Source organism: Marmota monax, unplaced genomic scaffold, assembly GCF_021218885.2.
Source record: "Marmota monax isolate L192 unplaced genomic scaffold, Marmota_monax_Labrador192_F-V1.1 WCK01_AAM20220418_F8-fsc00164, whole genome shotgun sequence".
Lineage (NCBI taxonomy): Eukaryota > Metazoa > Chordata > Mammalia > Rodentia > Sciuridae > Marmota > Marmota monax.
Window position 1 is genome coordinate 986,575 of NW_026693313.1, and position 15,840 is coordinate 1,002,414.

Here is a 15,840-nt window from a genome sequence, read left to right on the forward strand (position 1 = left end):
TATTTGTTGATTAAATGAGAAAGATGGGTGGGCCTGGGCTCATTGTGGCACCTGATCTAGCACCTGGTGGGTGCTCAGTGCCTAGCTCTGGTGGGGGAATCGATAAATCCAACAGGTGGGTCCACATGGGAGCTTATCCTATAACCCAGGACACTGCCGCCATGCTCAGTCTGCTACCAAATAGACGCTTTCGTTGGCCACATTAAATGTTAGGTTTTCCAAATTGCAGGACTTCGCCCCAAACTTAATTTCCACAAGGAATAAGATGAGAAAGACAAAGGGTATATCTAACAGAAAGAAATAGGTCTCTTGAGTTTACAATTTGGTTTTCTCTTCTTTTAAATTGATTTACAGTTGTATATAAATAAATTTATGTTTATATAAATAGGGGTTTCTGGACACTGGAACTTCATGATGCTGAGTGTGGGGAGGGCAGGAAGCAGATGCTTCATGTTATCCCCAAGGAATGAAGAGCTCTGGGAATACGTCACAGTATATGCATCCTGATGAGAAGGCTCTGCCAGGTGGAAGCCGGTTTTTTGTAGGATATATTTACTCCTGTTAGCAGCCCATGCTCAGGATGTGGGTGGAATGTAAGTGGGGCTATGTAGGCATTTCTCTCCAGGACAGGATGCCTGTTTAAATCAGCTTTGTAAGTAAGCATTCGGATCTTACCAGCTTACACCCTTTTTATAGCTAATCTTCCATCCTTCCAGAATGTACTTTTTCCTTATTTATTTCTCCTCTAGAAAGAACACTCAGGCCTGCTCCTTTTGCAGGAATGCAGGTTCTGGTGAAGTTTAGACTCTTGGAACTGGGTCGGCAGCCATGGGCACTGTGGAGTTTGCCTCTCCCCGTGCCTTGTCAGTCTCCAGGACAGCTCTGGAACATTGCTGGTCACCACAGGGCCTCTGCATATGCCTCTGTGAAATTTGGGTGGTGGACTGTCCTGAAATTTTCTGTCTTGGCAGATATCAGAAATTGTCCAGAGCTGCCTCTTGGGTCCCAAGAGTTGGTTCCTGTGGCCAACCTGCCCAAGATCATGCCTCAGAGGAGCCCAGCAAAGCTCCCTGAAGCTGAGGGCAATGAAGATGTTAGGGGAGCCTCGTGGGTTGTAGCTCAGCCTTTGTCCTAGGTGTGCTGGGTTCTGACAGGAATGGTCTCAAATCTGTTCCCAGGTAAATGCCCCACCTTTTCTCCTGCTTGCTTGAAGCATGCGGTTTCAGAACCTGAATGAGTGTCTCTCTCTGTAAGAAACAGTGGCTCAGGGAGTTTCCTACATTTTAGTTTCAAAGTTTTGTGCATAAACTCGATGAATGACTCAGAATTTGCCTGGCACCTGCTGTGACATCTCCCGTGCTATTTTCACTAGCGTCCATCTGGCACCGCAGGCTCCCAAGCTCCTTATGCCCTCGCCATGCCTGACTCTTCATGGGGCTCAAGGTCTCGCTCCCCTTGGTATCTCCAGCCTTTGGTGCCTGCTGGTGACATAGTGGGTGCCACAGCAATCTCCATCAGGAATGAATGCGTGTGTGGACTGTGCCATGGTTCCTGGGCTTGGTGAGCTCTTTGGAAATGCCAAGCTCCTTGTTTGTAAGGTAAAGGCAGCCATATTGCAGGTCAGGTTCCATAACCTAGGTGATGTGCTTTGCACCGGCTGACGTGGCAGTCTCCTGCTTTCCTCAGATTCCCTGTGGAGACAGGTAGCTCCTTTTCTGTGTCACTTAATAGGTGACAAAGAGGAGACCCATGGCATCTGCCTCCTCAAACTCTCTGCCTCCACTCACTTTCTTGCTATTCCTCTAGTCTGTGTCCACTTGGATCCTGTCCCATGTACCTGCAGCATTTCTGTGACTTTCCCATCTGTCCGTCTGCAAGATCTTGCCGCCCCGGGCTGCCTCCCCTCCCTGCCCCAATCTCTGCTGCAGCCACACTCAAGCTCCTGGTCCTGCCTGCTCTCCGCTGTCCATCTTCACCCAGCTGTGTCCACTCCTAGAGCCCCTGTCCCCTGTCTTAAAGTCATCTTCCCCTTTAAGACAGATCCCCCAGATTTAAAGATTTCATTCAGGAGTCCCCTTTTGGTGATGTCTTCTAAGGCCCAGGGAGAAGGACTCTCTTGCCCAGCATCCCCACTCATCCCTGTTCAGACTGCTAATGTCATCTGTGATGCTCTGTCATGCTCATGCCCCTCCCCCCCGCCCCCACCAGCCACCTCTCCCAGAAGCAGACTTGAGGACTGTCTGTCTGACTTTTGTATCCCCAGCACCTGCTTCAGTGCCTAGAGAAACAGGTAGTGCTCAAGAAGTGTGGCTTGAATGGATGGATGGATAGAAAGATGCATTTGTGCTGATCCCACGGGAAGGAGGACTGTTTTCCTCCTGGGAAGGGTCTAGTTGGTCTCCCATGAGAGCATGGTGACTGCAGTAGAGGCGCGCTGGCTGGTCACTTTGGAGGGCCTTGGTTACCCGCTTTGGTCTGCTTGCCTCTGCAGTGTGGCATCGAGGCCAGGACCGCTCAGCCTTTGTGATGAGCTCTGCCTTATCTAGACTAACTTAGCTCTACCCTAACATCACTCAAGTGCGACTCGGATTATCTGGTCTTTTTATGGGTGGGATCAGGGCATTGGAAGAGGCAAAGGGAAGAAGAAATTGGAGCTGCAGAACTGTGTAGCTCATTAAGATGCGTTCTGGACACGCCCACCCCCATCTTATAAGTAAGTGCCTGTAGAGTGACGGTAATGTCAGTGCGGATAGGGCAGTATCACCCCTACCCATCTGTTGTCCACCTCCTAGGGCTCTCAGGCCTTCTTAACGTCTTCCAGAGACCACACTGCCTGCCTCAGGCATGCTGGACACTTTCTTTACAAGTTTGTCCATGTCTTTTGGGCTCCAGCAACTGGTTGGCTTCCTGCTTAGCTGCCTGGAATCAGAAGCCTTCCGGTTTCCCCTAGGTGATGGCACTGCCTGTCAAATGCCAACACTGGAAGGAAAGCCTCTGCTGTGTTGTGTAGAGGCCGGTCTTTCCACCTCTGTTGAATTCGTTAACTCGAGAACAGAGGAGAGGTGGGTGTGTGTAGCTGTAGCCTGGGAAGCCGTGTGCTCTACCTACTGCTAATTATCCCTTTACCTTTCCTCTAGACGTTAACAGGATATGGTCTAATATTTTCAATTTAGGGTGAAATCATGGTTGATGCCTGAAAAAATTATTCTTTCAGGTGAGCAAGAAATGGATTGCAATGTGCCTATGATATTACACTTTTAGTTTTCTAAGAGATTTCTGGTAATTTTGCCCTCACTTAGCCAAAAATAGAGGCATACCAACAGAGGTCACTGCTGATGGGTTCTTTATCCAAATAAATTGTGTAAGATCAGAGCGTTTGCACAGCAATGGGAAGAGTGATGGGGCACCTTTGACCAAAACAGGCAGAAGATGCTGCTTCCTCAGTGAGGGGCCAGCTGTGTGCGTGCTCAGACCTCAGGGTTGTGAAGGACTGCTGCCAGCGTCCCTCTAGGATGCGGGCAGTGTTCTTTCTCTGAGCTAGTCTACTCTGTCTGGCTGCAGGTGGCCAAAGTCATGTATGTCTTTGTCACTTTCCCCTGCAGATTTCAGCAATGTTCCCGACATCCCCACGGGCCTGAAGAGGAGTCAGACAGATGGCACCCTGGACCAGGCGTCCCACAGGGAGAAGATGGAGCAGACGTTCAGGGTAAGCTGCCCCAATCACAAACCGAGAGCCAGGCAGGCCGCGGTGAACGCCCACCTCCACCTGAGATGGGAAAAGGCGAGGTAGACTCATCCTGTCCCTGGTACAAACGTTTTTTTTCCCTTAAAGAATATATTTTCTTTTTATTTTTTTAAGTTTAAGTACAAATGGGAGCCCTTATCTTTAAACAGAACTTTGGCATGATATTGAAGGGAGCAGCGAATGGTACCATCCCTACATTATGATGGTTTTGCTTAGCTATTTTGACAAGGAAGTCCTAAACTCAGGTGTCCCGAAAGCCATGTTAAATTACTATTCTGTTCCTTTCTACATTCCCCCCACCCCCCGCACCCCCCTCATCTCTCCTCCACCCACCTTGGTGGGAGGGTCAAAGGTAAGCCATTTTTGGAATGCTTTCGTATTGTTGTTTTGATAAAAACTACATAAAATGAAATGTGTCACTGTCACCATTTTCAAGCATACACTTCAGTGGCCTTCAGCATATTCACTTTTACAACATCTTCATCATCCATCTCTTAATCTGCACAGAAACTCTGCCCAATAGCGAGTCGATCTTACCCCGCCCCCTTGGTAACCTCTGTCATACCTTCTCTCATTTGCCAATTCTAGGTACCTCATAGATTAGTGGAATGATGCGATGATATTTGTCCTTTTTCCTGATATTTATTTCACTGCATCTGAGTTCACCCATGTTTTAGCCTGTGTCAGATTTTCATTCCTATGAAGACTGAATAATATCCCACTGCTTGTATAGCTCACATTTTGTTTGCCCACTCATCTCTTGATAGGTGCCTGGGTTGGTGCTGTCATTTGGTTATCGGTGAGCAAGGCTGTGGCGGATGGTGGTGCATAAACGTCTGCTGAAATGCTTGTTTTCCATTATTTCGGTCATACACCCAGAAGTGGAATTGCTTGATTGGAGGCCATTCTGCTGAGCTCTGAGGAATAGCCCCGCTGGTCCCCACAGCTCTGCCCCCTCTTACCACCCCACCAGCCACTTACCAGGGGTCCAGTTTATTCAGTGTCCCCAGTGGCTCTTGTTACAGTCCCTTCTTTTCCTGCAGGTTTAACTGTTTGTAGTTGGCTACCTTCAAAAGGGGTCTGACATGATGTATCTTAAAATCCAGTCTTGATTTTGAAATTATAACTGTTTTGTATTAGTTGCTTTTCTCTTAAATACGAAATATGAATGGAGGAAATATGAGCAGCAATAGGTATGCTAGTCGGCTTCGCATCACTGACCAAAATACCTGACCAGAAAAATTTAGGAGGAGGAAAAGTTTATTTTGGCACACAGATTCAGATGTGTAGACCAAGGTGAGGCAGAACATCGTGGGGGAAGGGTGTGGTGGAGGAGACCCACCACACCATTCATGGTGGCCAGGAAGCAGAAAGAGGGAGGGAAAGGGGGCTGGCCACAGGGAAAGTGAACCCTTCCATCCCACACCCCCCAGTGACCCACCTCCTTCAGCCACGCCCCACCTGCCTGCAGTTACCACCAGTCAGTCCACTCAAAGTAGGGTGAACCGCCTCACCTCTGAACATTCCTGCATCAACATCTAAACCATAACAGCAGGAATTTAAATAAAAGCTAAAGTGGGACTGCATGCCATTCGGGTTTAGACCAACTCCAGGTGCCAGCCCCTTGGTAGCAGTCTCCACATGGTTGAGCCATGTGGCATGCCCTTTAATGATGTCCACTATGAAGGGCACATCAGGTGAGAGCCTGCACCTTCAGAGTGGTCACTCCCTGGTGTCCAGCCTCCCACCTCCTCCCTTCCCTTCCCCTTTCCTCCATTCCCTGCCTGCCTCCTGCCATAGCTCTCTACCCTTCCCTGCCAGTTCCTCAGGGTCTGCTCATGGCCCCAGGATGAACAATTTCTTCTCCTAAACTGAAGTCCATCAGCATTTTTAGTATTATTCCTGTTCTCTCTCTGGTGGGTTATTTGCTTTTAGAAACAATATTATAGCAAATATTCATCAGTATTTTTTTATGAAGCAGTTGCTCCTAGAGCATGAAATAGATAAGTTTCTTTGCCTTATTATTATTATTTTTTTAAGAAAGCAAACATTCCTGAAACACTCATGAAGTGAGGTGCTCTATTTAAAGCAAGTGTGCCCAGGAGGCACGGGCACAGCATGGCAGTTGGGGGAAATCACTTAGCGCCATCAAGGATAATGATTTTCTCTCTGTGATAATCTGCTTGAGTTACACTTTGAAGTTCTTAAGAAGGAAATTAATTCCCCACCCCAAATTTGTTGTATTTTAAGATTCAATAAAATAGATATGTGGAAAGTGAGCATGTCAAGGCTATTTCCAACTATTCAATGACAGTGGTTGCGGAAGATATAGCAGTTATAAAGTCAACCTAGGAGCATCAGTTAGGAATTTAGAAGAGCGGTGAAAGCTGTGGTCAGGTTGGAATTGGGGTGATCTGAGCTCTCCATTGTTACTCATGGTGAAGGGAGAATGCAAATACATGCATTCATGCATGCCTTTATACCTACCAAAGAACACAGGAGAGAGAACCTATTGAAGGAGAATACCAGTTAACTATCCCCTATCCAGAATTCCAGACACCAAAAGAATTTGAATTTCAGACTTATTTCAAATTTTAAATATTTGCACTGTATGTTTGAGGCATCTTGGGGCTGGGACCCAGTTCTAAACGTGAAATTCTTCTGTTTCATATGCACCTTATACACAGTTGCTGGAGGTGATTTTATGCCGTGTTTTTAGGGTGCTTATGTTTTGACTGCACCCCCCACATGAAATCATTTGTGTGGTTTTCCACTCGGGGTATCACGTCGGGTGCACAAAACATTTTGGATTTTGTAGCATTTTTGATGTTAGATTTTTGGATTGGGAACACTCAGCCTGTGTGAATAGGTTAATCATTTGCTGCAAAATTCCTCTCAAGTGTATGGTAATCACCTTCCTGAATTTTCAAATATTAACATACTTAGGGAAATGCTGAGTGGGTTGATGTGTTCCTTGTTTCTTGGGGAAAAAGAATCAAATGGCACCAATAATAATAATTGAGATGGATATAATGAAAAGTATGTTTCAAATTTAATGATAAAATATGTTCTTCTACACCTTTCTAACCTCCTAGAAACATTGTTGTGTCTGAAAGCAGTCGTCTTCTGTTTAAAATGGTGGCTGGGATTTGTCTTGATGCCCAATGTCAGGAGGCCCCCAGGCACTGTCCTCTATAAGGTGCCCGCAGGACAGGGTCGCTCTTAAGGAGAAGTCCTGCCCCTGCTCTCTGGTTCTTCTCGGGGTCATTAACTTCTTTTCAGATTAGACTCTGGTTGAACCTGGGCCATTTGGGATATTTTACTAACAAGTATTCTAGACTCGATAATAAGGAATAATTTCCATTGAAAATCAAACGAAGCCTGGCTTGATGAAGCACAGCTGTAACCGGGGCTTTTGACAGCCCAGCAATTTCTGCAAATGGTTCATAATTGATTGCCTTCTCTCTCCTTAAGGGTGCCTATTACTGTCACCGCTCTTTGTGTGACCCTGTCAGCCTCTCCTGGGTGGGGGATCTCCCCCCCCCCCAGTATTGTTAGCAATTAGCATGTGCAATTGTAATAGTTGGGAGTTTGAAAGGAATAAACAACTTTTCTTCAGGCGAGGGGGTTGAAAGGGTTTTGGGTTTGTCGTGGGAATTCAAGGTGTGTGAAGCGGTCCCCCCACGGACTTGGCGCTGGCTCTGAAGACGTAGCACTTGGTGGCTCTGCCGTCTCCACGTCTGCCATAACCTGGTACCTCTCCAGGCAGGCAGGCTCACAGAGTGGGGTGGGCATCTAGAGGAAGAGGGTGAGCCTTCCCCAGTCACTGCTTTGGCTGCTTTGGAGGAAGAGGGCGGTGGTGCTAGGATGTCCTCGTGGATGTGACTGGGAGGAACAGTTTGGGATTTTTTTCATTTCATTGCCTGGGGATGAGAGTGGGAGAGGACGTGCCTCACACGTCTCCCTGCAGCCGACTTGGATGTGATCCTTTCTCTCAGAGGGAGCAGTTTCCTTTGAACTTCTCTCTTTTATGTACAGCATGTAAGTAAATGAGGGTGTGGATTTTCTTGGGTGTAGATTCTGATCCAAATGTGGGCATGCTTAAATGATTTTCTTCGTTGAAAGTTGATTTTACTCGAAAAATGTCTCAGGCTATTATGCAGATGAGAAGATACTGTTTTCCTTCCACAAGGTATTCCGGCAGTAATCTCTGAGATCTCTCGATGGCTGAGGGTACGAGAACTTTCTTTGTACACTAGTTCTGTGGCATGGTCAACTTTTCCCCTTCTCAGGTCTTTAAATTGATCTCAGAAATTGTTTTGTCAGAGACAGATTATCAGAAAAGACTAGGAACATATTTACTCTGTATAATGTGTTTGAAAAGAGAGAAAGGAAGAATTCACTTACAGCAAATAATTTTCTGCTTGTAAAATCTGGGAGCATAGCCCACACTTGCACTGGGCGTAATGCTGTGAAAGAAAATCCGCAAAGATGAAGCCCGTTTTCTACAAGGTAAGCAGAGTTTTTCATTTAGTTCTTCCCGATTAAATAATTTTGCAGCTTTTTAGAAGAATTTTATGTAATCACCTCGTGTAGCTTTGGCAGTGATTATTTTTGCAGTTTGTAGGCGGTGTGTTGATAGAACAGAGCATTGAGAATCTGGAGATATACAGCATGACAACCGTGTGTTGTGCTCTTTGCAAGTTAATCATGTTTAAGTTATATTTTGTCCTGTTTATTTTTTCAAGGTAGAAGAAAAGAATGCACGCTAATGGTTAGGTTTTTTGTACACAGTGTGAACATAACTTGCATTTAATATTTAACTCCTGCCCACCCACTTAGCCCAACCTTTTCAGGCTTTTACATGAATTACTTGGAAGGGCTTGCATATATAAGAAGCTAAAAGAATAGGAAAAGATCATTGGACTACATGGTTAGTTTTCCAGCACTTCCATGTATGTACCTTTCTTTGAGTTTCCTGCATTATTTCATGGTTTTCTGGGGTGTAAGATGTTTCTTGTTAAAAAGGCAAACTAAAAACATAATTTATTTATAAATGGTAGTCTTTCTACATGACTGTCCATTGATAGATTAATATCATCATCTTTAGTTTCTTAAAACTATTCACATCTATTTCTGAATGCCAGTTATCGGATCTAATTCCTATTTGAATGGATGGGGAGAACATTCTCTGAGCAAATGCTTTGCTCCTGAAAGATGACTTGGGGTGTGATGCCCTCTGGTAGCGTGACCATCTTGCTTGATGATGTAATCCCAGGCAGTCTTTCTTTGCAGGCCGTAGTGTTTTGGGGAGGTCTTGAGTCTGGTTGGAAACCTGAATTTGTCTGCCTGGATTTACCACTGTGTGACCGGTCAAGTGACCCGGCTTTTAGGTGATGAAGTTGTAAGTTACCGTCTCCTGAACATCTCCATGTGCCCGTTTTTTGAGTGCCTTCCCCCTCCATTCAGCCAGCGGCCTCTTCACCTGGGAGATTCAGTGTCAGATAAGCATGCTAACAGGATGTCACTGAAATGAATCTGACTACATGACTTAAGTGTCTTAGCTGCCACCCGGTCTTCTTGGAGTTAGTGTAAGTGGTCAAATCACCCTGAACTGCCTCATGAGATGAAGAGACTTGGAAGCCAGGGCCTTAGGAATGGGGTCTTTGGCTCTTTGTCATCCGTATGAGGATAAGGCCTGCTGGCTTTTTAGTGAATTTTCCTCCGGTATGGTGGCATGAACTGATGAGCTTTTCTGAAGGGTTGTTGAACATGATTGAGTAACAACTGTGTGTGTGTGTGTGTGAGTTCTGCCTCCTCCTTCGGCAGTGGAGTCCATGACTACTGAGATGCTCAGGAAGCCTGGGGGTGCTGCTGGCCCCTGGGGTCCTGCCCACTCCGCCCCTTGGGGAGGAGGGCTGGGAGGACACAGCCTTGACAAGGAACAATGTCGGGCTGAGTTCTGTATCTGGTGCACCCGTCTGCCATACTTCCTTTTGGAAGGACCTGGTGGCAGGCTTGTGGACCTGCTTAAAGAGTCTGTGCCGGGTTTTCATTGGATTCTGAAGGGCATTTAATCTCATTGTAGTTAGTTGGATTTGTTTTCTCAGCTTCCTACACAGGACATTAATGTCCTATTCTTCTGGGTCTGACCTTGATGTGCCAGGCAGATGCTACCCCTGTGCTGGGTGTGGCAGGACGGGTTGGCATGCGGAGGAAACCAGGAGTCCCGTCCTGCTTTCTATCAAGGATCACATACACACTATATGCACCAGGGTTGCAGATATCACTCATCTATCAAAATGCAAAAAAAAGAAAAAAGAAAGAAAGAAAATTACCCCAAATTCCAGTACAGGGAGCTGGGGAGGGCCTGGGAGTGAGTGAACAGGGAGCTGGAAGTGTCCGGAGGCCTGAGGACCAGAGTGCTTGAACCAGCAGCTCCTGACTTTTCTTGCTGGCTCTCTAGGGGGCCCGGTGCTCCTTCACCCCCTCCAGCTCCTGAGGCCTCTCGCTGGAGAGCAGGGTGAATGCACCTGACGTGGTGAAGTTGGAAGGATTCTGAAAGGACATTCTGCGCAGGTGGCTGCTTGGAAAGCATTTGGGAGCAGCGAACTCATCCTGGAGAAGGAGGGAACGTCGGCATTTGATGGGAAAGCAGGGGGAAGAAGTCTTGCTCATAACTTTTCTTGCTAGTTATGTAGCTGCCTCTGCCCTGCAATGACGCTGATTCCCTTTGCCAAGTGTGTGGACAGAAGCAAACTAAAGAAAGGGCCAGCAGGCGCCAGACACTTGGGCATTGCCACCCCCTGGATGTTGCCTGATGACTGCTCGCAGTCTTAAAACTCAGACACTCAGGTGGCTTCTCAAAGTCGAGACCTGGGCTAGGGTTGGGTGGACTCTGGGGCTGTGAGTTTGCAAGTCACTGTGGAAAGGTGTGTCCTTTCTGTATTTAATGTGGAGCATGTGGTGTTGGGAAGCAGAGAATCTGAAAGGCAGGGACTCTGGAGCTTGGGGGGCTGGCAGGAAGCCCAGAGCACTGACTCTGGGGGACCTGGTGCTCCTGTACCCGTCCCGGCTTTTCAGACCTCTCATCGGAGCGCGGTGTGAGGCCCTGATGCGGTGAATTTGGAAGGACCCCGAGGTCCTGCATCCCCGCCTTCCCCTTCCCATCCCAGGCCCAGGGTGGGTGCTTTGACAGGACCGTCTCCTCCACCGTCCCCCTCCTTTGTTCATTGCCTCCAGTGTCCCCCTTGTCTTGCTCCAGCCCCTGCTTTCTTAGTCTTCTCCAGACTTTCCCTGTCATCCTGTTTTTCTTGGGGGTGGGGTGGGGGGAGAATCAGTTGTTCCCGAGGATCATCTTCAGGTCACAGAGTGAAGAAGGAGAAAACAAGGGGAAGTTGCAAAGAGACGACCTGGGGAGCCGGTGTGAGTCACCGAGGGGTGGGCTGGAGGATCAGGGCTTGTCAGGTGGAGCCCTGGCTCTGGAATTAAGTCGCTGTCAAGCCAGCCCCAGGCTGAAGGGATAATTACGCCCTCTCCTCCGGGGCTGGAAGGATGACTAACAGGAAAGTGACTGGAGACTCCCCAGAGAGGAGGACACAAGCTTTGACCCGACCCAGCAGAGAAGCACAAATCATGGACAGGGCAATCTCACCCAGTGACTCACGTGCCACATTGATTTCTGATGCAGGGTCCTCCCTGCTCTTTCCTGGGGAGTAGCAAGGACAGTAGTTTCGCTCCCATCCTATCTGAGACGGAGAGGGATGCATTCATCCTTTCTAAGCCTGTCAAAGGTTCAGTTCAGAGAGTAGCCAGCCAGCTCCCTGTACCCAGGAGGAGTGGGGCCTCCAGACTGGGCTCCTGTGACATTCCCCTTTCATGGTGGCACATCTGCATGAGAGTCAAGAAGGGGTTGCACATTCCCTGTGTCCTTCCTCTCCTCCACCCTTCATAGTCCGTGCCCTCGCCCGGTATTTATAATCTCTTTCCTTTCGAGACTTCCTGGGTCAGAGACAGACAATTATGGAAACTTCAGTATAATTTTGCTTCTGGGGAGAGAAGAAAGCAGGGAGTTTGATTTACTTATTTGTTTCCTACCAGGGGTTGAACCCAGAGGCACTTAGCCACTGAACCACATCCCCAGCGCTTTTCACTTTTTATTTTGAGACAAGGTCTCACTAAGTTGCTTAGAGCCTTGCTCAGTTGCTGAGGCTGACTTTGAACTTGTGATCTTCCTGCCTCTCAGCCTCCCAAGCTGCTGGGACTACAGGCATGTGCCAAAGTTTGAATTTTTCAGCCAAATCCTAATCTCGGTATAAATTCCATTTGCATGTTCCCGTATATTCTTAGGGGAAGCCATCTGGACAGAGGGTGGACGCAGGGAGAGCACATGGGTTTTGGCTCTAAGTCTTACACTGATAATCACTTTGTGGTCCTTGGATAAACCATCACACCTCTAGTGGGTCAGCTCCTCTGCCTTGCTCTGATGCCTTTTCCTGTCTGTCTTCTGCCCAGACACCTGATCTAATGCAGTGTTTTCCTTGATGTTAGTTTTTTTTTTTTTAATTTTAATTTTTTAGGTGGACACAATATCTATATTTATGTGGTGCTGAGAGTCGAACCCAGTGCCTCAGGCATGCTGGGCGAGCGCTGTACCACTGAGCCACAACCCCAGCCCCTTGTTTTTCTTTTTAGTATTTTTACAGTTGTAGATGGACACAATACCTTTATTTTATTTATTTATTTTTATGTGGTGCTTAGCATCGAACCCAGTGCCTTACACGTGCTAGGCAAGCGCTCTATCACTGAGACACAGTCCCGACCCCTTAATGTTACTTTTTGTCCTCAAAAAGAAGGAAAGCTGCTTAGAAGAAAGAAAAAAAAAACTTACCCTATTAAAATAGCACTGATCATCTATTGTTCTTCATGCAGTTCACCAAAGTTGAAACCCCTGAGGTTTGTGCAGTTGTTTTTTTTTTTTTGGGGGTGGGGGGTACTGGGGATTGAACTCAAGGGTGCTTAACCATCTCCAGCCCTTCTCTGTATTTTGTTTTTGAGACAAGGTCTCACTGAGTTACTTAGGGCCTCACTAATTTGCTGAGGCTGGCTTTGAATCAAGATCCTCCTGCCTCAGCCTCCGGAGCTGTTGGGAGGCTGTGCCATGTGCCTGGCTGGTGCAGGATTTTTAAGGTAATGGTAAAAGGTCAAGATACTTATCTCTCTGCTGTTTGCATTTTATCTTGTTTAGGAAATGATTTGGAGCAGACCAATAGAGAATTATTTAAAAGCTATAAGTGAAAGCTATGAATCTCCAGAAAATTGCACTTATACATATGTTAAAAAAAGTTGCATGCAATTCCATGGAGGTCACCAGTCTCATGACATTTGTCCACGGACTTCCCATTTAGAAATCTATGAGTTCTGGGTTCATAATTCTGATTTTGAGTAAATGTCTGAATCATCCAACCTCGGTCTCGACTTAGTATTATTGACATTGCAGAATCAATGATCAAGTACCTACAATGAGAAGCACTGTGTTTGTTTAGTCCAGTTGCATCTTGAATTTTGGTTTTTCAAGTCTAATTGGTTGGGTGGGTTTAACTATTCAGGCTTTTCTTTTTTTAATATGCTAAGAGACATTGAGGGGTATTAAACATAAAACAACCCCTAGATGGCAAATAAATGATCAGATTGAGACCAGAAACGATTACATCCGTGGTGGTGATTGGACATCTCCAGATTGTTGACACTAATGCAACATTATGTGCCATTGCTTTTGCATTTAAAAAGGTTTTGTTTTCTGTAATTGGTTAAAAAAAATGATTTTAGGGGGAAAAGGGGAGCAAGATTATAAATGCTGATCCCAAATCTAAAATTCATAGACCTCTTTGGTAAAATAAGTAGCCGTCTGGTGGTCTGATAGGCTAGGAGAGGGTGGTTTATACATACACCCATCTTCGGGGGTGCTTAGGCAGTACTGGCTCCAAGGTCTCATCCAAGGGCATCACGAGAAGCTCCTCAGCCACTTAGCCTGGTCAGTCTCTGTGGCTCCTTTTCTTTTGAGGAATAAGAGTTACAATGATAGTTAGGATCTAATTTTGGCTTGCTACTATTTGGGTACCTTGAATCTCACCTCATCTTCAGTATTGTCCAAGAGAGGGAGGGGTGGGATCACATTATGTTCATTAAACTCCTCAGCCACGGCCTGCCTGGGTGGAGCACCCTTAGGCACCCTGGACCAGGCTCCTGATGCCTTCTTGAAATAGTCTTGTGCATGTAGCAGAACGGGGACACCTGAAGGGTGCAGACTGACTGAGGCTGTTTGTGTCCCCAGGCTGCTTTTGTGCCTTTGGTGACTCAGGGCAGATTCCCACCTTTTAATAAGGTCCCAGCCCCGCAATGTAGCTGCTTTCACTTTTGTAAAAAAAGTAAGTTCTGAGCAATAGTTCTGAGTCATTTGGCAATTTCCTCTAGACTCTCGGCTGTGAGTCGACTCCTGTGGCACTGTGTTTGGAGATACGGGTTGAGGGAGGAGAGGTCGCGGAAACACCCTGCCTGGGATGGGATCGCTCCCTGCAGGAGCACACTGTGGTCTTTTCTCCACCTCCGATGGCTGAGGTGAAGACTGCTGGTGTGTCAGAGTCCTGCTGCTCTTGATAACCACAGAGACCAGGGCAGCAAAAGACTCCATGTGTCACTGAAACGGGAGAAAGGAAACGCTGGAGGTAGGTGGCTAGAGTGCTCCGTTTCATCCTTTCGTTTGTTGTCACCACCTCCTCTGTTGCTTCTTCAGCGACCTGGGCATCTCTCTTCCTGCAGGACTCGCTGCCCGCTGAGTTGTTGAGTTCTCTGTTTCTTTGCTGCCACCTAAGTTCTCTAGTGTTCTTGGAAAACAGCTGTCAGATGAGGAAGCTCTGGGATGTGTAACTGCTGAGATGGTTCTGCTGTGGCATTGGCATGACTGGGAATTTCATAGCTAGAGGCTTAGAAACTACTAATGTGGGATGATTTGAGGAGTCCTGCATCTTTCTGCATCTCATGCCTCATCTAGCTTTGGAATATTCTAGAAACCCTTACCTTCAGGGTTCACTCAATTGCAAGATCAAGGGTCATCAAGAGGAGACCAGCCTGGCCACCCTGGCTTGGTGCTTGTAGACATCAGGAGGGAGCTGAGCTTCTCTGCTCTCCTCTCATTTGACTGTGGAGGACTTGAATAGGAAGCTCTAATATGGGAGTGCTGAGTTGGAAAGACCGATTATCAAACCAGTAACCCAAGGAGGAGTTTAGGTCACTTAGACATAAGGCTGAGGCTTTAACAAAGATGCCTTTCCACTCTGTCTTGGTTGCTTTGCCTTTTCTTTTGGTTTTGCTTGAGTGTCTGTAGGTGCACACCTTTCCTAGGCCCAGTGTTGATGCTCACCTCCAGGGAAACAGGGTTTTAGTTACTTTGTATTTTTCAGAAATTTGGTCAAAATTGCAAAACTACTTATTGAGAATAATGATAGTCTTAGTTTAAATTTTATTACTTCATTTCTATTATGTAGTTAGTGTTAGATGTTAGAGATCAGTAAGTGGTGAAGTCTCAAATAATTAGTTCTATGGCCGACATTGCTTTTTTATGCGATTATCATCATTTTGAGACCCTGTCAGTGAGGATGCTAAAATAATGTAACAGATTTGACTATTAAATCCAGGGGGGGGGAAAAAAGTCACCTAAAACTCTAATTAAAGGCTCATGCAGTTTGCGTCTTGCTCACTTATGGAAATAGCCCTTGGAAATACTCATGCCTTATTAAGGTTGCCAGGATATTAACATATTTTACATGCTTATGATTTTTCTTCCCCAAGCTTCTTTTCTCTTGAAACCAGATTCCAAGCATTATTTTTAGCTGAATATTAGAAATGAAGGCCTAGGCCCTTCTGGGCATGAGGGGGATGTGTCTGGAGGCCTGGCCCTTCCTGCCTAGCCCCGTACCTTTCTTCCTAAGTGCCTGGGAGACCTCCTTGAGCCATGCAACTTGAAGGAACAGCAACCAGTACAAAGTGTGGTTGTGGAAGATGGGGATGGATGCGAAGACGTCGGCTGCCCATTCTCC

At 46.7% G+C, this 15,840-nt stretch overlaps 1 protein-coding gene across 5 annotated transcripts in view; it reads left to right on the forward strand.

Annotated features, from left to right (window-relative positions):
* Positions 1–15,840, forward strand: part of Tiam2 (TIAM Rac1 associated GEF 2) — a 103,626-nt gene that overhangs the window by 60,605 nt on the left and 27,181 nt on the right. For 2 of the 5 annotated variants that reach the window (XM_046456573.2, XM_046456574.2), the window contains one exon: positions 3,603–3,706. In XM_046456573.2, the coding sequence (XP_046312529.1) occupies positions 3,603–3,706 (104 nt within the window). Of the gene's footprint in view, positions 1–3,602; positions 3,707–4,069; positions 7,787–7,808; positions 8,258–13,088; positions 14,470–15,840 lie in introns of those variants that run through there. The other 3 variants (XM_058583191.1, XM_058583190.1, XM_058583192.1) reach the window with 3 other exon arrangements.